General features: G+C 36.1%; 1 protein-coding gene across 1 annotated transcript in view; it reads right to left on the bottom strand.

The window, feature by feature from the left end:
- The window catches only part of LOC138326489 (neuron navigator 2-like), a 458,029-nt gene extending 435,583 nt beyond the window's left edge, over positions 1 to 22,446 (bottom strand). The window contains exon 1 of the mRNA XM_069272611.1: positions 22,130 to 22,446. Coding sequence (XP_069128712.1) covers positions 22,130 to 22,189 — 60 coding nt within the window. The 5' untranslated portion in view covers positions 22,190 to 22,446. The remainder of the gene's footprint in view (positions 1 to 22,129) is intronic.
- Between the last annotated feature and the right edge of the window lie 643 nt (positions 22,447 to 23,089).

The raw sequence follows: 23,089 nt of genomic DNA, 5'->3' as shown, positions 1-23,089 counted from the left end.
GGACTCAACAAAGCTACCAAGAAAACTAAAGTTAGCTTTTAAGATTCTTTGGCAGTTCTTGCTCAAGTTTCATTTAAATGAAGAATTTTAATATTTCCAAAGTGAAATGTTTATATATGTAGCAAGCTACCTATAAAATACATAAGATATAACAGTTTTTATTTTTGTAGAAATAACTTCAGCAGCTATTAATTTAGGGATTTCTTTTTTCTTTTTTCTAATAATTGTAGTCATTTCAAAAAGATGGCCTCCATTACAACAATATGAAAGTTTTAGTGACAAATTAACACTGCATGCATTACCTTTCCATTTATGAGTTACATCAAATATTTCAGCTCTATCAATGAAACTAGATTGGAAGTTTAAAACTTTGTTTTTCAAGATGATGGCCATAAAAAAATTCAGACTGATAAAAAATCAAACCAGAAGTGAAAGCCAATGGCTTACCAGTACTGATATCCCACTACCCCTCATTTAGACCATGGTACAGACCATTTCATGTAAAATCTTTCTTCTCTATTTGTAATGATATGATGTTTATCAATGTCTAGTTTGATGTTTTAGGATATCATCATCATTTGATAAAACAATAATCAAAATTAACACATATCTATATATCTATACATTGATCTGTATATATACTATTACTATCTGGTGCTTATGTTATTATACTCCTCAATCGGCATTATTTGCTCTATTGAATATATCACATTTTTATACATAAAAAGGAAGTATTATTTTTGTTTTCATACACTACAGAAAAACATACCACAGATTATTATTAGGATTGTTTTGTTAGATGAACATACAAAATAAAAACGTTTCTTATTTGATGTAGGATAAAAAAGATAAAAACAAAAAGGCCATGATAACCAAATTAAATATTCTTTCTTTAAAAAACCACTTAATATGTTTACTAAAAATCCATACACAAAATTTGTTTATGTTCATGACGTCTCATTTGGAAACCAGGGCAACCAAATGACATCTGATATATTCAGAACCGTAACCACATTGCTGATGTATTAAATAGCTTTGCACTGTTCGGATTCTGTAGGCCAATCTCAAAAACTTTATTTCAGTATTGTTGCAAGAAAATTGATGCCAAGAAAAAGTGATTTCACAACATCAACAAAATTGATATAAATTTTGATGTTTCATCAGTAAAACAATTTCCTAACAAGAGAAACGTTAGTGAGAACTGGTAGGTGTCTGATTGGGATCTTATAGTGTATGCACTTCCAACAGAAAACTGAAAAGCTGAGTCAAGGGAAATAACTCTTGCATCAAAATAATCAATTTTATCCAGTAATTTTGTCTAGACTTTGCTAAGTAATATTTTAATCATGAACAAAAGTATTCACAATAAAAAAAAGTAAACATTTTACTGGCATCACCAGGGTACTGATTCCTTCCATCTATAAAGCCAAAGTATATACTGGTGTTCAACATCAAATCATTGACGGCGTACAGTCACACCTACCCTGTATATTAAGTCACCCTGTCTAATGCGTCACATCAAAAATCCTCCCACGAGATTTCCTATACATTTCACCTCTTAAATGCATCAACCTGTCTGACGCGTCTGCGTCACACATCTTTTTCCACATATTGCATACAAGACCTATATAATGCGTCACTAAATTGCCGATCCTAGCCTTACCTACATGTACTTACTATATTTACAGTAATTAGCTGCCCTTCCCTGATAAATGCTGTTCCGCTCTCCTGAAGGAGTTAAATTTATATAAATGCCTCCATCCCATGGATTAAACAATGATTTACAACTGTTGTAACATTAGAATTGTATCCCAAATTGCATGAAATTCATGTTATTGCATGTGTATAAAGCTGCACGAGTCTATGATGTAACAATGTGTCTCGAAGGACAGAAGACAGGTCAATATTTACTGTGACAGATTAATGTGTCATGAGTACAAATATTTGAAATATAGCAGACTTCATTTTCATTTTTTTTTCTCCATTCTTTTGTCTACAGCTTACATTTTAGTATCCTGATAGGCATTTCTTGACACACCCTGTGAGCTAATTATGGCAAATATGGTAAATGTGTTTTAAAGTCAATGTAATGATGATGATTATAAAATGATGATGAATGACGATAAGGAGGAGTAGAATGATAGAAATCATGACGATTTTCTCCTCCTCTTCACAATCACTATCATCATTGTCATTATCAGGGCCGCAGTGGCCGAGTGGTTAAGATGTCCCGACTTCTCTTGAGTCACAAATTCAAATCCCATGTGGGACAGTTGCCAGGTACTGACCACTGGTCAGTGGTTTTTCTCCAGGTACTCCGGCTTTCCTCCACCAACAAACCTGGTACGTCCTTAAATGACCCTGGCTGTTAATAGTTCGTTCACCCTTTACCACCTGTAAGCTTTTAAATGTATCCTAACTAACTAAGCCATGCTCAAACTCATTATCAAAGATATACATGATACTAGACATACATCCATCTCACAGAGGTGCTAAAAGAATTCTAATTTGGACATGGATAAGGAGAAAGGTAATTAAGCTAATTTGTTAATAGAACTAGAATACTGACGAGTCAGAAAGGGCTACACCTAATGACAGACCCACCACGGTATCAGCCTAAAATGTTACACAACTGATCAAAATGGTATGAGGATATCATCCTACCAAAGTCAAGTACAATACTCTACTTTCTTTTAAATTAATTGTACAACAGAAAAAAATGATGGAAGAACCATTTGGTTACTTGATTACTATATCATATGTTACTATGATATGCTGGGATCTAATTCTCTATATAGACCACATTTTGGGGGTAACAAATGACCAATTTAACACAATATGACCTGTGTATAAAGACCACTATTTATAAAGACCATTTGTCTCCCTTGTGTGGTCTTTGTAGACAGGTTTGATTACATATACCATAATATGAAGCCATGTTTTGTATAAAATATCAATCATTCAAAATCACAATTATGACTTTTTCAGTACTCTCAATAATATTGTTGTTAATATTGCATGACACATCTGTTGATAAGCTATCACATTACACATGAAATGTAAATGTTTGCTGACAATCAATCAACATGGTGCCATTAAAATTCTAATATATTTTACATAAGATTCCTGCACAATATTTGGTTTTCAAAACTGGGCCTAAGGAATCACAAGGTGTTTTTTTTAACAAGAAATATACATTTTGTATCACTATTCAATACAATTTAATGTTTCCTTCCATATTATTAACTTATTTTAAAAACTCCAAGCAGTACGTAGTGTTAATTATAGCCAGGGGGCATAACTCTTGTTTGCTTGTAGATAACAACACAGAATACTTAAAAAGTACAAAGTTTATCTTCACACATTTTGTTGTTAATGGTATTGAGTCAATATTGGTACTTCAACTGGTCATAAAAAAAAACAAATGTTGTATTGTCACTGAAGTGTCAGGTGACAAGGGCTGACCACTGTCAACACTGACCCCCCGGGTCTTAATCCTGACTGGACACCCTGCAGGACTAGAGTAGTCCCATAGGGCACAGCTTGACCAGTGTCCACTCACGTCTAGACTGTACCAGGATGTAAGATTACTACAAGCAGGAAGTCTATAGTTGACCTAAGAGAAATAAAGCTGTTTTGTTTATTAACTACATTTTGTATTGGTGTCAAACAGTAATCTGTGACAAATTCATCCTTCATAATTTTGTTTTTCCTGTAAGAATAATCTTTTTGATGATAATGAAATAAATCAGCATATTCAATGCATAAAAATAAAAAAAGGTATCCAAAACATATCCAGTCAATTTGGATAAAAATACATCTTAAAAACAAAAAAACAAGAGGCCCATGGTATCCATCTGAAAGTACAATCAACATAGTAAAAAGATTTTAATTTGACAGTACCTTATTGACTTTCAATTGACATCTTGGTACCCTTCATCCCAGCATGCTACCAGCATGCCACATGCTCAATTTTATGGGCCTTGGTTCTTGAGAAGACGTCATTAGAGATTTTAGTCTATTTGCCGCCCGTGACCTTAAATGAAGATCAAGGTCATTCATTTGAATAAACTTGATAGCCCTTCATCCAAGCATGCTACATGCCCAATATCAGTACCCTGGGCCTTCTGGTTCTTAAGAAGAAGTCATTTAAAGATTTTAGCCTATTTGACCCCTGTGACCTTGAATGAAGATCAAGGTCATTCATTTGAACAAACTTGGTAGCCCTTTATCCCAGCATGCCACAGGCCTAATATCAGGTCTCTAGGCCTCTTCGTTATTCACAAGAATTTGTTTAAATGATTTTAGCCTATTTGACCCCTGTGACCTTGAATGAAGGTCAAGGTCATTTATTTGAACAAACTTGGTAGCCCTTCATCCCAGCATCCTACAGGCCAAATATCAGTACCCTGGGCCTTCTGGTTCTTGAGAAGAAGTCATTTAAATATTTTAGCCTTTTTGACCCCCGTGACCTTGAATGAAGGTTAAGGTCATTCATTTGAACAAACTTGGTAGCCCTTCATCCAAGCATGTCACAGGCACAATATCAGTACCCTGGGCCTTCTGGTTCTTGAGAAGAAGTCGTTTAAAGATTTTAGCCTATTTGACCCTTGTGACCTTGAATGAAGGTCAAGGTAATTTATTTGAACAAACTTGGTAGCCCTTCATCCCAGCATGCCACAGGCCTAATATCAGGTCTCTAGGCCTCTTAGTTATTCACAAGAAGTTGTTTAAAGGATTTTAGCCTATTTGAACCCCTGTGACCTTGAATGAAGGTCAAGGTCATTTATTTGAACAAACTTGGTAGCCCTTCATCCCAGCATCATACAGGGCAAATATCAGTACCCTGGGCCTTCTGGTTCTTGAGAAGAAGTTGTTTAAAGATTTTAGCCTTTTTGACCCCTGTGACCTTGAATGAAGGTCAAGGTCATTCATTTGAACAAACTTGGTAGCCCTCCATCCCAGCAACCTACAGGCCAAATATGAGTACCCTGGGCCTTCCGGTTATTGAGAAGAAGTCGTTTGAATAAAAAGTTTACGCACGGCGCACGGCGGACGGCGGACGGCGGACGGCGCACGGCGCACGGCGCACGACGACGGACGGTGCATGATGACAATAGGTCATCCTGACCCTTCGGGTCAGATGACCTAAAAATTGGGTGAAATTGGAAATAAGTTTTTCTTTGTATTTTTTATTTCTTTTCCAAATAATACATTAATAATTAAATTTCATATGTTACACTCATTTCTATTTGTTAGAAGTTTGTGGTTATTTTTGCATAGATTTGTACGTCAAGAATTATGACTTCATACTCTAAAATCACTTTCGCAGGAAATTCTAAAAGCAGCAGTCATTGACCAAACTCTACTATGGCTATAAGATATCAATGTGCCACATCTTACTGTAAAAATAAGTAAAAGCAAGAAATTCATACCTAATTAGTACCTCTCTGAGTTATACAAATCAAATTATAAGCATCATTCTCAATATCTTCGGGCTTATGATGTCATACACAAAAAAATGAACTGACATTCGTTTGAAGCATCAATGAAGAATACCCTTCCATTCAGCTAATGGGCCTCGTAGCTTTACCCTCCCACTTATATAGCACAGTTTTGGGCTTATCTACTTACAGATGCTCCACCGCCGACAGAGCATAAATGATATTCATCATTTGAACAATAATTGGTGTTTAATCGTGTATATATATACCTAATTAACACAAAAAAATAACATAAAATAACTTATTCCGCCTTTGGTGCAAGCGCAATCATTACTTCATTCCAAATAGGATATAGTGCCATGGATGTTTGTTTGGGATGCAATTAATTATTTTTCATATTTTTTACTTAAAGAAAAATTAGAAGCTCAAACTTTTCAATGGTGGTAATGGTGTAAAGTAAGTAACTTTTGTAACTGAAGAACAAGAGGCCCAGAGGGCCTGTATCGCTCACCTGGTTTGTTATGCCAAGTAATGATCTGAATACAGGTTCATTGTTTCTTTTCTGAAGGAATTTTAATATTAACCTCTAAATCCCCTATTGGGCCCTATTTATAGGATTTACCTCTATTTCCCGTATTGGGCCCCACCCGTCCTGCCCCCGGGGTGTCAGAGCAAAAATTTATAAAGTTCTGTTCCCCTTCTCCCAAGGATGTTTGTGGCCAAATTTGGTTACAATCCATGTAGAACTCTATGACAAGTAGCGATTTAAAGGATTTCCCCTATTGGGCCCCGCCCCTCCTGCCCCCGGGTGGTCAGAGCCAAAATTTATACAAGTTCTGTTCCCCTTCCCCAAAGGATGTTTGTGGCCAAATTTGGTTACAATCCATGTAGAACTCTATGACAAGTAGCGATTCAAAGGAATTACCTCTATTTCCCCTATTCGGCCCCGCCCTTCCTGCCCCTGGGGGACCAGAGCCAAAATTTATACAAGTTCTGTTCCCCTTCCCCCAAGGATGTTTGTGGTTTACATTTGGTTACATTCCATTCAGAACTCTATGACTAGTAGCAATTTAAAGGATTTACCTCTATTTCCCTTATTGGGCCCCGCCCCTCCTGCCCCCGGGGGACCAGAACCAAAATTTATACAAGTTCTGTTCCCCTTCCCCCAAGGATGTCTGTGGCTAATTTTGGTTACAATCCATGCAGAACTCTAGGACAAATAGCGATTTAAAGGATTTAGCTCTATTATCCCTATTTGGCCCCGCCCCTCCAGCCCCCGTGGGGCCAGAGCCAAAATTTATACAAGTTCTGTTCCCCTTCCCCTAAGGATGTTTGTGGCTAAATTTGGTTACATTCCATTCAGAACTCTATGACTAGTAGCGATTTAAAGAATTTACCTCTATTATCCCTATTTGGCCCTGCCCCTCCAGCCCCCGGGGGGCAAGAGCCAAAATTTATACAAGTTCTGTTCCCATTCCCCCAAGGATGTTTGTGGCTAATTTTGGTTACAATCCATGAAGAACTCTATGACAAGTAGCGATTTAAAGGATTTACCTCTATTTCCCCTATTGGGCCAAGCCTCTCCTGCCCCCGGGGGTTCAGAGCCAAAATTTATACAAGTTTTGTTTCCCTTCCCCCAAGGATGTTTGTGGCCAAATTTGGTTACAATTCATGTAGAACTCTATGACTAGTAGCGATTTAAAGGATTAACCTCTATTTCCCCTATTGGGCCCCGCCCCTCCTGCCCCCGGGGGACCAGAGTCAAAATTTATACAATTTCTGTTTCCCTTCCCCCAAGGATGACTGTGGCCAAATTTGGTTACATTCCATTCAAAACTCTATGACAAGTAGCGATTTAAAGAATTTACCTCTATTTCCCCTATTGGGCCCCGCCCCTCCAGCCCCCGGGGGGCCAGAGCCAAAATTTATACAGTTCTGTTTCCCTTCCCCAAAGGATGTTTGTGGCCAAATTTGGTTACATTCCATTCAGAACTCTATGACTAGTAGCGATTTAAAGAATTTACCTCTATTATCCCTATTGGGCCCCGCCCCTCCAGCCCCGGGGGCCAGAGCCAAAATTTATACAAGTTCTGTTTCCCCTCCCCCAAGGATGTTTGTGGCCAAATTTGGTTACAATTCGTGTAGAACTCTATGACAAGTAGCGATTTAAAGGATTTACCTCTATTTCCCTATTGGGCCCCGCCCCTCCTGCCCCCCGGGGACCAGAGCCAAAATTTATAGAAGTTCTGTTTCCCTTCCCCCAAGGATGTTTGTAGCCAAATTTGGTTACATTCCATTCAAAAACTCTATGACTAGTAGCGATTTAAAGAATTTACCTCTATTTCCCCTATTGGGCCCCGCCCCACCCTCCTGCCCCCGGGGGGTCAGAGCCAAAATTTATACAAGTTCTGTTCCCCCTCCATCAAGGATGTTTGTGGCCAAATTTGGTTACAATCCATGCAGAACTTTAGGACAAGTAGCGATTTATAGGATTTACCTCTATTTCCCCTATTGGGCCCCGCCCCTCCTGCCCCCGGGGGATCAGAGCCAAAATTTATACAAGTTCTGTTCCCCCTCCCCCAAGGATCTTTGTGGCCAAATTTGGTTACAATCCATGCAGAACTCTAGGACAAGTAGCGATTTATAGGATTTACCTCTATTTCCCCTATTGGGCCCCGCCCCTCCTGCCCCCGGGGGGTCAGAGCCAAAATTTATACAAGCTCTGTTCCCCTTCCCCCAAGGATGTTTGTGGCCAAATTTAGTTACAATCCATGCAGAACTCTATGACTAGTAGCGATTTAAAGGAAATGTTGACGGACAGACGGACGACGGACGGACGGACGGACGGACGGACGACGGACGGACGACGGACGACAGACGCCGCGCCATGACATAAGCTCACCGGCCCTTCGGGCCAGGTGAGCTAAAAATACTAAATCGTCTGTTCCTGTTTTTGATAGTGAAAAAATACTATTTGTCAGCGATGGAGCATCTTTAACTTATATCATGTTTGTTTATTTCATTCATTAATTTACTAGAACTTTTAGCTAATGAGTTTCCAGTATCGTATTCATGTTATTACATTCTGACATCTGATCTATTTTATGCCTTTATTCACCCCTGCTTTAAAAAAATTAGCTTTTAGTTGACATTAAAGCTTGACATTACAATAAACTCTCTCGTAGTCTAGTGTTTAACCATAATCCTACAATTCTGAATAATGTATCTGGATTTACAAGGATTCAGCGCCAAAATGGTGTTCGCTGCCGATAGCGCCATTAAATTGTGACATTGAAACTTCAGTTATAATTCATAATATTGAATTTATCCAAATATTGCACACTTGGTTTATACTCAATAGAGATATTGCTACACCTTATGCTTTTAACTGAAGCTTAAAATAAAGTGACAAAACACTTTATGAGCATTATTTTGTATGAGCATTATTCCTGACAGAAAGCGTTATGGCACTTACAGTTCTTTTTAAAAACACCAAAAAGAGATTTAACTTATTTCTCATGAAGGGTATAGTTCACTACTTGTCATTTTGATGAAAATAAATTAGAACCAAATGATGAAACAAAAATGACAGAATTTCATATTGAACAAATAGAGCATACCGGAATATGCATCTATTGCATTTATCACAAACATATAAATAAACAATGTTCTATTGATTATACTATACAACAAAACACATTCTCTGGAAGCGAATGATTTGCCCCCAAATTAAGCTATCTCTCCAAAACAAAGCAATCGTCTTTGTAATAGTGACATTGACCTTCATATCTGAAAAGCAATCCCATGCAAGTACTTTCGATATGGAATATATATGCACATATGCATAAATTTTGAGTTTGATCAAAAAGTTATATCACAAAAGCTTTCTGTTGCCTCCATAAAACAGACAGAAACTGTTTATTGTTTTTTTTTTATCAAAACCCTTCTTCTAATCTATATGTAATTTCCAAAATTGACCATTGACTTTTTGATGACATTACTCCATGACCTATTGTACAATGTCAAAGACCAAAACACAACAATTGTCTGTAGTTCTACAGTACTTTTGTATTAACATTCATTCATTTATTTTTGACAAACCTTTTTTGTTTCATTGTAAGAAGCTGGGAATTGGTAAAGTTCATGTAATGTCTGTTATAAGGAATTTTGTCTCACAGTCTGTGTTACGTCAACTTGAGAATAAGATGAACATTTCCTGAGCGATATGTATAGCCTTGGTTTGTAGTGTCATACATTTACACCAGCTCATTCCTTTAGGCTCATTTATTCCTATTAAATACAAAAATGATGTGCATTGAAGAGAACAGTTGAAGGCTATAACAGGTCCCAAAATCAATATGGAGGACAGCTGGCGTGGTCTCAAGTGATGACATTCCTACACCTGCATCGGCATGCCAACGACACTTAGAGACATCAGTAAGACTATCTCTCATTTGGTACCCTATTGTCTTACAGCCAAAAACTTGTTTCCTCAATTACTAGACTTCTTCTGTCACTGCCAACAACACACAGTCCTATGGATGCAATAAACATATGAATTGTAGTTATATTTTCTTTTTGCTATTCATAATAGAGGACAGTAGATTTATAGGTAGGCTGCCCCACCCCTAAGGCAGCTAGTCCCAGCGTTTAGTGGATTAAATATATCCATCATTAACTAATTTTGTTCTGTTAATTAGTGAAACAATCTTATTGCAGGATAAAAATAATTTTTGCTCCATCCTCCTTTCAGCTTCATTTGGATCTACCCCTGTAGGCAATACAAAATCCAAATTTACACTTTACTCAATCTTTTCTTCAATAACATAATCATTATTTCTAACTTTAGCTTTGCCAATTATTTATTTATTGCTATAATTCATCAAAGTTGTGAATTTACTTAAACCTCGGTACCCCAAAATCAGTATGTTTCCAGTTAGGAGATAATAGATGATATAAGGCATTATACTGCACATAAAAAACACGCTGGAATTTTAATCTAGAAGCGTCAGTAGATTTGTATTCTACAGATGAGTTCTATGCTATTATGAACAGAACATAAACAGTGTGTGCTGGAATTAACTAGACCTTTAATAATTTGGGAAGCTCAGACATGTGAATCTGATCAATGGATTTCATTCTCATTTTCACACTTTGAGCCATTAACATTTAATAGCTACCAGACTCAAACATCTCAAGCACTATCAGCTTTACAAACCAAAACATAATAGATTTTTGTTTTTTCTTAAAAGAATATTCCAGGTTCTTAAGCAGACTACAAGAATTTTTTTATAATATTGATAAAATCCTTATACATGGTTAAATTCATTTTCATTGAAATGTTTTCAATATCTTAAAACAACTTGGAATGGAAGGTTTTAAGAAAATTTTAGTCAAGCTAACAATTCTTTGAACAAATGAATACTTGGAAAACAATCGGCATGGCCCAGTTTCAAAAATAAATACAAAAAAAATATATCTTGGGGTGAAATACTGGTATTCCGTTAGCCTCCTTCAACAGGATCAATAGTCACTGATGAACATTTGAAAATGGAGGAATGCAACTTAATGTAGCTTAGAAAAAATACTCCATAAACCTTTCTACTGGGAATCCCTTCTCTATCAGAAAATTTACCAACTTGATTCAACTCTATTTTATGAAAGTTTTACTGATGAAGAACATTTCAATTTAGTATTTCAATATTGTAGGTCTATTTTTAAGATTTTTGTTAAGTATTCCCAAATATGTTTAATTCATTTAAAATACATGAACAATAACCCTGTCTACAATTTGTAGTAAAACCTGAATCTCTCAAGGTCATCATCAACAACAGTTCAGACCAGTCTCTTCCACACACGGCTTCCAAAAGAACTCTGTCACATGAATATATTACAGAACATCACATCACATCTGACCATATCTCAAGCCACCCAGACAGTGACACTTTAACAAACATATCTACAGCAGCCATTTAAAGAGATTCTATATAATGTCCTCAGCATCACAACCAATAGTAAAACCCTTCAGATTTTCTGACAAATGTTTGATTTTATATTTTATTTATTTTGTTGTCCTTTTAAAAGCCAGGGTCTTCAGAAATGCAAGATTCAGGAGGTGGAGAAAACCCAAAGTATCAGAAGAAAAACCAGAAACCTACAGTCAATACTTTGTAACTGATCCATATAGGTTTTGAACTTTCCACCTAGAGCTGGAGGGCTATACACATATATCTATAAAGGGGTAATGCATAAATAAATTTGGAGACTTTAACCACCAAACTTAGGTTAAAACTAGAAATGTTTTACATAGAAAAAACTGCCTAAAACGAAACTTTTAATGTTAAGAAATGATAAAGGATACTCATTTTGATACACTCAAAGTTGAAGCTCAATTTTAACAGTGCAAAGAAAAAATCAGACACATACAGCAAATATCAAATTGACAAATAAATGGAATAAAGTCAGAGCAAAAAAAAATGAAATAGCACTGCAAGAGCTTTCCTTATTCATCCAATTAATACTCCTATCCTTATTCTGACAGTTAGCCATTGGTAGTCAGACAGGGTACTCGTCTCTAATGTAATGACAGTACTATCCCAATCCTGTTGTCACCAATACCATCCGTATCCATAATATACCAATTAATTACTTCAAATCAATTCTATCCTATCTAGTCACACCAGCCCAGTCCTAATTGATTCCATGATAATGGAAGCTAACAATGTGATAAGGATATCTCAATGGGCAGTTAATTAACTATTACAGACCATGATATCATCTGTAGCATTGTCAGCTTGAACTGTCTGCTGATTCAAATATGTACAAAGTTCTTGCTAACATATTTTTGATTCAATAAAAATAAACATCTATTTCAATAAACTGTCATTTAGAATTTTGCCAAATGTGAAGAACAAGTAAAATGAAAATGATTATTGCTTTTAAACGTGAGGATCAAGTTGTAAGCTGCCAAGTTTGAGTAGCTCTATAGAGCAAACAAGACCTTATCCTGGTTAATGCCCAGTGGTCAGTCTGGGGATTAACAAGGAGATAGTGCACTATGGACTGTACTGGGATACCAGTGGACTCCTGAACACTGACCACCAGGCATCCGATTAAGATAACAGATATACCACTAATTACCCCTAAGTCTACTCCCCCTCCCCATATCCCCACCATCACCCCCTAAAGTGTTTCTACAAGATCATCTCTGTATCCGAGACCTTTTTGCTTATAGCCTTTCACTTTTCATATAACAATATTTACTAATTTCAAAACACATTTTTTGAGACTAGCAAAAAGTCATAAAATTTAAAGGTATACCATGCCCACACTTTGAACGGATTATCTCCCCTTTATAGTATACATTTAAGTTTGAATGTTCTCATCTTCTTTGGACCCTTATTTGTGACTGTATTCAGAATGCAATACGTAAAGGATTTCTGAATTTTAATTGTTACGAACATGATGAAGTTCTTGGGAACTGGAGATGAATATATCTATAGTGTGTACATTAACTTAAGATAATGGGTGTATTACACAAATAGTATAGTATCAGCACTAAATCTCTCAGTTAATTAGCAGCCATCAATTGTTGTTAGACATAACAAAAGATGACCCCTCACATAACAAAAGATGACCCCTCTAATCTGGTCGACCAATTATACCTGACCTATTATAAGGACACTGACATTTATATGGGAGAGGTTACAATGAGTAGGGGGATGCAATGGGAATAGGGGCTTAGGTGTCAACTTCCATCTATAGATGATCTGATTTAATGTAGATATCTAGTCTAACTGTAACTAGAATGATAGAACACCTTTTACTAGCAGCTATGAACCGCTATCATTATAGGTCCATTATATATAACCTTTCCACACTGAGTTGTACTATTCCCAGACTACCATTCCCAGACTCGTCACCAGCCTCTATGTAGAATATTAAACAATGTCTCTGCGACATGTCTGATCCTTAGTTTCAAACTAGGGGGAGATAATCTAGTATAAGAATTCTGCTGATGAGACATCTAAGTATCACCCAATTTATTCTCTAGTTGCTCCATTCCTAAACACTGACATTTAAAAGTTATTTAATTCTTAAACCTTGGTTAAAATCTATCTAAGTGAAGTATGGATTAATGCATTATCAAGAAATATTATGATTTTGTTACACCATTACATTTAACTTTATAATGCATTTGGTAGAAAAACTGGTAATTTGGAAGAGCCTTTCCAGCGGCCGGTAATCTGGAATAGCATTTCCAGTAGCTAACAGTATTTTTTTTATCAAATTTGACTTAAATTTTGAATATATTCCATTGGCTAAAGCTTGGGTGAACATGAAGTAGAAGTAGAGAATAAGAGAAAAAGGAAGCCGCCCTAATCCCCCACTCCTCCCCTTAATCCCTAAATTACTCTTCTGAGTATCACTATACTTCCTATGTAAATCTCAAAGTGTCTTATCCAACACAGTCTAGCATTATCTTTTGAATGCCCTGATAAGCTCCCATTATTGCAGGCCCTGGTTCCTGTTTTGTGGTCATGATTATTTTGACATTCAACCTTTAGCCATAGGAGTACTCATCTGGCACTACTTAACATTAAACCCCTCCAGACCTACAGATTTACCCCGCTCCTGAACCCAATATCTTGTATTCTTCTCAACCGATGCTGCCAATGGAGTTGATAACCTCTTCTTCAAATGATCAGATTTCCTTCAATAGTTTCTGAGTAATAGTGCTACTAAATGTTCAGTTGTCCTAGTTCAACTCCTGTCCTATGCATCAACCCTGAGATTTTCCAATTGATCCCAAAATTTGGTTCAATATGCCCAATCATAAATATTACTAACTCATGATGTAAAATCAAAGAAAGAATTTTTTTCAATTTATTGTGAAGAAATACCGGCTGGTAGCAGTATCAATAAATAACTGTTTACATTAAGGACTTAATACAACTATTCTCTCGGCTAACAGTTCAAATAACCAGCCATCTAATGAAGAAATCAACAAAAACACTGCTTACAATTCTTTACCTGTATAAACCTGGTCCTTTATAAAATGTTAACTAACCCACACCAGCCAAACCAGTGTACAATCTATTAACCCGTATTTATTATATAACCAGAACTGTAAACATCATGTGTAAACTGTAAAGATCATGTGTAAACTGTAAACACCATTTACTTCCTATAGCCAAGGTCATTTCGGATGTGTCAAAGCTTGGGAGATGGAAGAAAGTCAGAGTGCCCAGAGAAAAACCACTGACCTATGGTCAATACCAGGCAACTATTCTATGTATATATTACATATTATTGAATTTGAACTTGCAATCCACTGGATCCAGAGGTAAAGAGTTGATATTTAGGTCAGTACATATAAATCATTTGGCCACCACAGCCCCAATTAAATGTGCAGAACGTAATTCCCTTGAACAAAATGCAAGCAACATCAACTATCAACATCATCAATGTGCCAAATTGTAAAGTTTGTATGCCAAATAAGCAATTGTACATGGAAGATTTCGGCTGTAGTCTGCCAGAAGGTTCTGACCTGGTGAATTACTCCCAACATTTAAACTTGGTAAATCAGTACAAGGATGTAAAAACAATACTAATCGGCAGTATCATTTGGCAGGCTGCAGAGGTTTGGCCTTGTAATGTCGAAATCCGGTGGGCAAATCAGCCGAAAGGATAAAATTTATTTATTTTTACTGGATAGGTCATCTGGGGAGAAACATGCAATGAGTCACACTAGTCTCTCCGAAATCCTTCAGATTTTCCCACAAATTAATTTGTAGATCAATGGCTGAGATTTCGCGCTAGATTGAATAGCCTGGTTCGGAGCTGGTTAAGAGACCATAGTAATGATACAGACTCGCGACTCCCCTATTACGACTGCTATTACATTTACAATTCTTCATCAATATCGAAGAATCCGATCAAAATGGACGCAGGCCATTTCAGTCTAATTATGATTTCGGCTCAAATACCAATCCATTGAATAAAAAGACATTAAAAAAATCCCTCCTGAGTCGCCCTTCATTTTGTATGTGATGAATGCCACCCAAATCTTATCTGATTGGTAATTGTAAATGGCAACCACTGTCTTCCCCCTCCTTCTCCTCGTTAAGTGGTCATGTGACCTCAGGTATGTAAACATGCACAGATAATAAACATGCAATATCTAATCTACTTATCTTCTCCTCATAGCTAAATCACTCCTAGCATGCAAGTCAATCAGAGATTGGTCCATGTCTAAATACACGTAAATCAGGGATTAGGAAGCCTGTGGAATTTCTTGCAAAACAAGACAATTGCAGTATACAGGTAATCTGATGATTTAATCATCACACAGGTAAATCAGAGGTTACAGGTAATCTGATGATTGACTGATTTGATTATATATTGGTAATCTGGTGATTTAATCACCATACAGGTAAATCGTAGATTACAGGTAATCTGTTGATTTAATCATCACACAGGTAGATCAGAGGTTACAGGTAATCTGTTGATTTAATCATCATACAGGTAAATCAGAGGTTACAGGTAATCTAATGATTGATTGATTTGATTATGGATTGGTAATCTGGTGTAAATTATTAATTTAATCATCATACAGGTAAATCAGAGGTTACAGGTAATCTGATGATTTAATCATCATACAGGTAAATCAGCGTTTACAGGTAATTTGTTGATTTCATCATCATACAGGTAAATCAGAGGTTACAGGTAAATCTGATGATTTAATCATCACACAGGTAAATCAGAGGTTACAGGTAATCTGATGATTGACTGATTTGATTATATATTGGTAATCTGGTGATTTAATCACCATACAGGTAAATCGTAGATTACAGGTAATCTGTTGATTTAATCATCACACAGGTAGATCAGAGGTTACAGGTAATCTGTTGATTTAATCATCATACAGGTTAATCAGAGGTTACAGGTAAATTATTAATTTAATCATCATACAGGTAAATCAGAGGTTACAGGTAATCTGATGATTTAATCATCATACAGGTAAATCAGCGTTTACAGGTAATTTGTTGATTTCATCATCATACAGGTAAATCAGAGGTTACAGGTAAATTGTTAATTCAATCACCATACAGGTAAATCAGTGGTTACATGTAAATTGTGGATTTAATCATTATACAGGTAAATCTGTGGTTACAGGTAAATTGTGGATTTAATCACCATACAGGTAAATCAGTGGTTACAGGTAAATTGTGGATTTAATCATTATACAGGTAAATCAGTGGTTACAGGTAAATTGTGGATTTAATCATCATACAGGTAAATCATAGGTGACAAGTAAACTGTGTATTTAATCATTATACAGGTAAATCCGTGGTTACAGGTAAATTGTGTATTTAATCATCATACAGGTAAATCAGTGGTTACAGGTAAATTGTGTATTTCATCATTATACAGGTAAATCATAGGTGACAGGATACTCTGAGAAGTCAGATAATTATTAAATTAATATACACCAGTCTTTCAACTTGTATGAACATTTTCTTTCTTGCACTAAAACCATCCCATACATATTATAATATACAATATTTCCATGTGGCATTCATAGTAGTATAACTGCCACCAAACACATGTAGTAGGAGTATAGCTCAGTAGGTACTAATTAACACATTCGTAAACGTGTGTTGGCAATCCCGTATGGAATGTCTTTGCCACATTTCACAGCCAAAATATATCTCAGGTGCTGAGAGCTAATATTGTATACCTGGTACTGTAAACTACTTAGTCACAGCAAAGCTTCCATCTATGCACAGAAAAAATGTCTCTATAATCACAAAAAAGTCTCAGACGAGAGACATCTAAGAACGGTGCAGCAAGTCTAAAAAACACCACATTGGTCCTTTAACATTTTGACATCAGAGAGAGTTGGACAACCAAGAGCGAATATCAACAAGTGCTCAAAGGCGCAGTAAGAAAATTCAGAATTTTATAAATGTGGAAAATTCTCTTTGGCATGAAACGATATGATAGGGTTATTATGATAAAAGTGCAGTGTATTTGATTGGTTTTTACACTTTGGTGGTCCTCATATCCTAAAGTAATTATTATATACATGGGCTACACATGGGAGTTGTGTATAAACCAGGTACACTTTCATTACAATAAAACATCGTAGTTTTATACACCAAATCATATTAATATGCAGATATCAAAATATTTCACCATAATTACTTGACTGATTTTTTTTTTTTTTTTGGTCAATCTCAATTTCAATTTTATTACTCAATTCATTTTAATATTCAATTTCGAGGTGTTTTAGAAATGTTAATTTTGTTTTTGATGCTTTAAACAACATTTATTTTGGTGACAAATGTATTCAATAAACTACATGTATAGGAATTCATTAAGGAGCCATGCACATCAATGCCAGAAATCAAGAAAGACCGTAATCAATATTCTAATATATTAATAAATATTCATATATATTAATAAGTTATCAATACAAAATTCTACGGAAAAAGAAACGAATGTAGAAAAAATAATCTCCTCCTTTTGAATGTCTCTAACAAAAAACTAATCCCTAATTGTCCTGCATTCCTACATGAGTCAGAATCCTACGATGAAGGATAGCGACGAAGAGACCGGGTAATTAAAGTAAGTGGTCTCATACCCCAAATTAGCATGAAACGCGATTATAACCTGATTATAATGCCAGCAAACCAACTGACTGGAAAAGATAAACAAACGCCACCAGGTGACAATATTGATTACTATGGCCTCCACAGACAATCGTCTGCGGAACACACCTCTTGAAGACTTAATGAATAACACAAGATCTTCAAACGTTGTAGTGATCCAGACTTAATGACAAACGACTTTGCGTGATTCACTGTCGCTATTCCTGAGCTTGCCGTATATAAACGAATATCTCACAGGATATGTCATGTTGTCGCCATCGACGTCAAACTTTTACATGGTTTTTTTTTCCTGTAGAATCATGCAGGGTGCTCTTGCCTCAATCGATATCATTACTATTAAGATGGTGGACATCAAAACTAAATAGACCCAACGGACACATCCTGTATGATAATCCCGTTAATAAATCCCGCTACCTAGCAACCAGGTTATTGTAAAATATGACACGAGATTAGGCAGTGAAAACATAAAGAAAAACAAGACAATTCAGCAAATTCCAATACCGAGAACTGGAGGTTTGAGGACTAATGATAATGGTGTACAAAATATTGTGTGTTGTAGAATCATTTATCAATGATTTGATGTCTCTTGCTGCCCGTCAGTGAGATGGCTCTATAAAAAGGAGACACAGCACAAATATACCAAAGTCTACGCTTCATACACAGAAGCTGTCCTTTAATGACCCTGACTCCTAATAGGACTGTCATTAATCTAATCAACTAACTAATTATTCCATTTCTTAGCTTGCTGGCCTTGACCTCTGAACCCAACGGTGATGGACTAGTAGTAGACGAGTAACAAATTTTTGCCCAGAAGTAGAAAGCTGGTCATATAATGTCAGGCACCTTAACCATGCTCCCCCAAAATGAAAACCAATTGTATATATATATATATATATATCAGGATAGTCAGACACCTTAACCATTGGTTCACTGTGATCCAGAAATGGAGAGTTATATGTGATAGAAAACCATTCGGCCCCAGGGGTGACAACCAACCATTTGTACAATATAGAATCATGCACTGACCCCCTAGGCATGTTACCAGTCACAAGACCAATATATGTGACTTTGTTTCAAGAAAAATAATGGATATAGTCAAATAAGGCCCTTATGGTCAGCCCAGCCATTTGTACAATTTCTACTTAAAACACAATGAGGTTATTTTCAGTCTAGTTAGGTTAAATTCTGATCAGTACTTAAAGAGAAGTTAGTTATTGAGGGATGGACGATTGACATTACACAATGGACACTAGATGCCATGCACATTGTAACATAAGTAACTTGGTCCCTTTGGACCACATAAGATCCTCATAAGCTTATTATTAGATAAAGACTCATTAGAGAGCCTAACTCCATCAATATATCCTCTTCTACTTCTACTTTATAACTTACAATATGTACTCGATTTGTAACTCTTCTGCTTCTGGAAACTCTTCCATTTATAACCTTGAAGATCCCATGAGAAAAATTCTTTTCTTAGAAGAGTGCAAATCAAGTTGGTCTCTCTAGATGCAGACTTATTGCCAGACTCAGCCTTATTTCAAGCTGGCTTATTACCAGATACATAGACGCTTATTATTATTCATATCACCACTGGTAGATACACAACATGTGTTACAGTATGAGTACGTAATGACAACCTGCAACATCTGTATCTCCTTATTTTTTTACGTGATTCCTGGTGCTATATTTACACCTGTGTAGCTAACAAGCAATACACAGGTGTGTGAAATTGATTCTGTATCACAATTGCCATTACTACAGGTATACGTTTACGTTAGAGTAGCACAGGTAGGTCAATTGATACATTTGTAGTACAGGTGAGTGCTCACCTTTCAGGTGTAACAATCAACACTCTGTATGATCGCTGGTCTGACATGATTTTTATCGGAGTAATTAGTGAAGGATTTTCAACAGCACCAATTAAAACTTGCCCTGCCAATAAACCAATTATTGGTAATCCATTCACATATCAGAATTTCTATACCCAGCTTCACAGCTAGAATATTGATCAACCTTCATACCGTCGGAAGGATAAAATCATCGCATGATCCAATTGGCTAATTCTCTATTTAGATAATGCAAACATTTATTGATAAATATCAATAATATTTATCCTAAACTTGTCTAAAGGAGATATATTATGTAGTATCAATCTTAGGACACTTAAACTGCCATACCATAACCAGGTAAATACCACAAATATGAACACGATCAAAACAACTGTTTCAAAAACTTTTACAAACAAAGTTCTTTTATCGAATATCCCTTCACTAAATGTAATTTAAGTAAATGATTGACCAGATTGCATAAAATTTTGTAGAATTGCCAGAATAAGTCACCTGTATATTAATTCTGATAGGTATCAATTTTACCTCACTTCCTTTCCAAATCTAGTTTCCAACAGATTTCAATGCAATTTTCTTTTCTACTGAATTGATCTCCACTGAATATATCCTCCCCTACTCCTATCTCCCACCATAACCTTAAGACCGAGTTGAGCCCCTCATGCCCCCTAATCTTTTAGACTGAATTGATCTCCACCGTGCCCCTTCATCTCCAATTATCTCTATATTATAAGGCTAAATTGATCTCCTCCGTTGTGCCACCCTACATCCCCACTTATTTATAATTATATATTATCCGTTGTGCCACCCTACATCCCCACTTATTTATAATTATATATTATAAAACTGAATTGATCTCCTCCATCATGCCCCCCTCCATCCCCACTTATCTATATATTATGCTTCCCTCCATCCCCAGGCTGAATTGATCTCCTCCATTGTGAACCCACCCACCCCCCACTTTTAGACTGAATGGATCTCCTTCATCTTGACCCCCTTCTCTCACTCTACCACTTGTCCGTTACCAAATTAAGCCATCAATAATGATGCAACACAATCCCCAAAAAGCCTTATCCAAACTACCTCATTGCCTAATTTTTACCAAATCACTCCTGAGAGTTGATACTATGTCAAAACGGTGTCACTAGCCTATCTCTCTGAATCAGCTTAGTCCCCCTCCACCCTTCTCTGATAGCCCACCAGTTAATTAACACAGACAAGTGTTGGCGATGGAACCGACCCAACAGGCCAATGGAATTTCCTTTCGTCCAACAAATGATCAATGGCCGGACTGGCTATCACGGAAAGTGCTTATTATTTTTATGCTTTTAGTCTGTTGGTCTTTTTGTGTCCCACTTCGATCTGTTCTGTCCCACAGAGACAAAAATGTAATCATTTTAGTTCTGGATATTAATCCTTTATGGAAATTATAGATAAAATGTAAAGATATACATACCAATTAAACATTCAAACTTGTACAGTTATACTAGAATGTAGTTTGAAGACATTACTATTTCATAATTTTGTGTAATAAAAAAAATTGCATGTTCTAAATCACACAATTTACTTTTCTATTTTCAAAGATTATTTCTTCATTTTTTTAATTTTATTTTTTAATTTACTGATTTCCGTTTGCTTTTTTCATGGAGGAGATGGATAGAATGATCTAACATGGGTAAACTGAATTGAGAAAATATTAAAGTGTCACTGATAATTTATCTCTCAGATAGAGTACATGATTGTCAATCCGTAATAAAGAAACATATTCTTTTAATAAGTTGTTTGGGATTTTTTTTTTATATCTATAAACCATATTTACCTACTAAAAACTATTTCAAGCACAGTACAGATATTTGTAACAGTATTAATTGAGTACCACATCTTCTGGACTGCAATGAAAATTTAAGGAAAGCAAATGCGTTGTCTATGCAGTAGGAACGACTCCTTCACTCAAGATATTTAGACAGACATCATAATTATGTATCAATTTAATTGCGTTTATTTCAATGCCAAACTTCAGTAAGTGAAACAATTGTCTTATTTCCTCTAGAAACAATGGTTTTACCACAGTAAATCTTCCCTCATCACCATTGTCATCATATAAAAACAAACACAAAAATTAAAACAAAGTGATGTATTTTATAATCAGATAAATGCTTACCCTTATTGTTTCCTCGACACTGTTTAAGACGCGTGTCATATGCTGTCTGCTCGAGGCCATTCTGTATTAGTAACTCCTCACATTAATAAATCCTCCGTCAAAACATCGCCACCATCATCAACACAAGGTACATTGTAAAATCCACGTAGATGGGGATCTGCTTGCCATCTTTTATTCATTACTACAAGTACAACAAAAACAGGCTGATGTATATGATGAAAAACACACTTTCTTATTTCACACAAATTCTAAACTCGGTATGTAAAGACCTCAAATTAGAATCCTAAGAGTTTGAGGCTTGTAACGGCATCGCATGCTACATCTGTCACTTTAATCCATACGATCTATGAAAACAAAACCGAAAATAACATTGTGTACACGGGAGCCAACTCTCGCTGCGGCTGAGTCACTCGGTACGATGTTGCGAACACCTATAGTGGTGATATAACCAAGTAGCTGTCATTGATTATAACAGCACTGTAACACAGTAGATACACCACGGAGTATGCCACCCGTGTGCAAGTGGGGATATCAATTTCACTGAAGCGTGCCCGCTATTGTTCGCTATTGTCAGCAATTTGAATACTTTACAACTTTAAAATTTAACCCTATGTGAATTTTGTCACTCACTGTGTCAACTTGTATGATAAAATCAAAGGTACTTTCATAGATCAGGTTTAAATCTGCCAGCCAAGGGCAAACACAATGGCTTCGTACACAAAGGAAAACGATCCATTTACTGCCATTACGCGAACTCACTTCATCTTCTCTTTTTATGTTTGCTGCAGTGGATTATAAAATATTGATAAATTTGTAATTTTTACAGCGACAATTCTCCATTGGGATTTCTTTTCATTCAGAGGCAGTTTCAAGCATAAAGAGTCTTTTGTCATTTTGCTATCCTTCTGTGACAGCTTGAATTATTAACCTCTTCAGCAAATTGAGATACGGAAATGAAAT

Source organism: Argopecten irradians, chromosome 1 (assembly GCF_041381155.1).
Source record: "Argopecten irradians isolate NY chromosome 1, Ai_NY, whole genome shotgun sequence".
NCBI lineage: Eukaryota > Metazoa > Mollusca > Bivalvia > Pectinida > Pectinidae > Argopecten > Argopecten irradians.
This window is presented reverse-complemented; position numbering and strand designations above follow the sequence as displayed.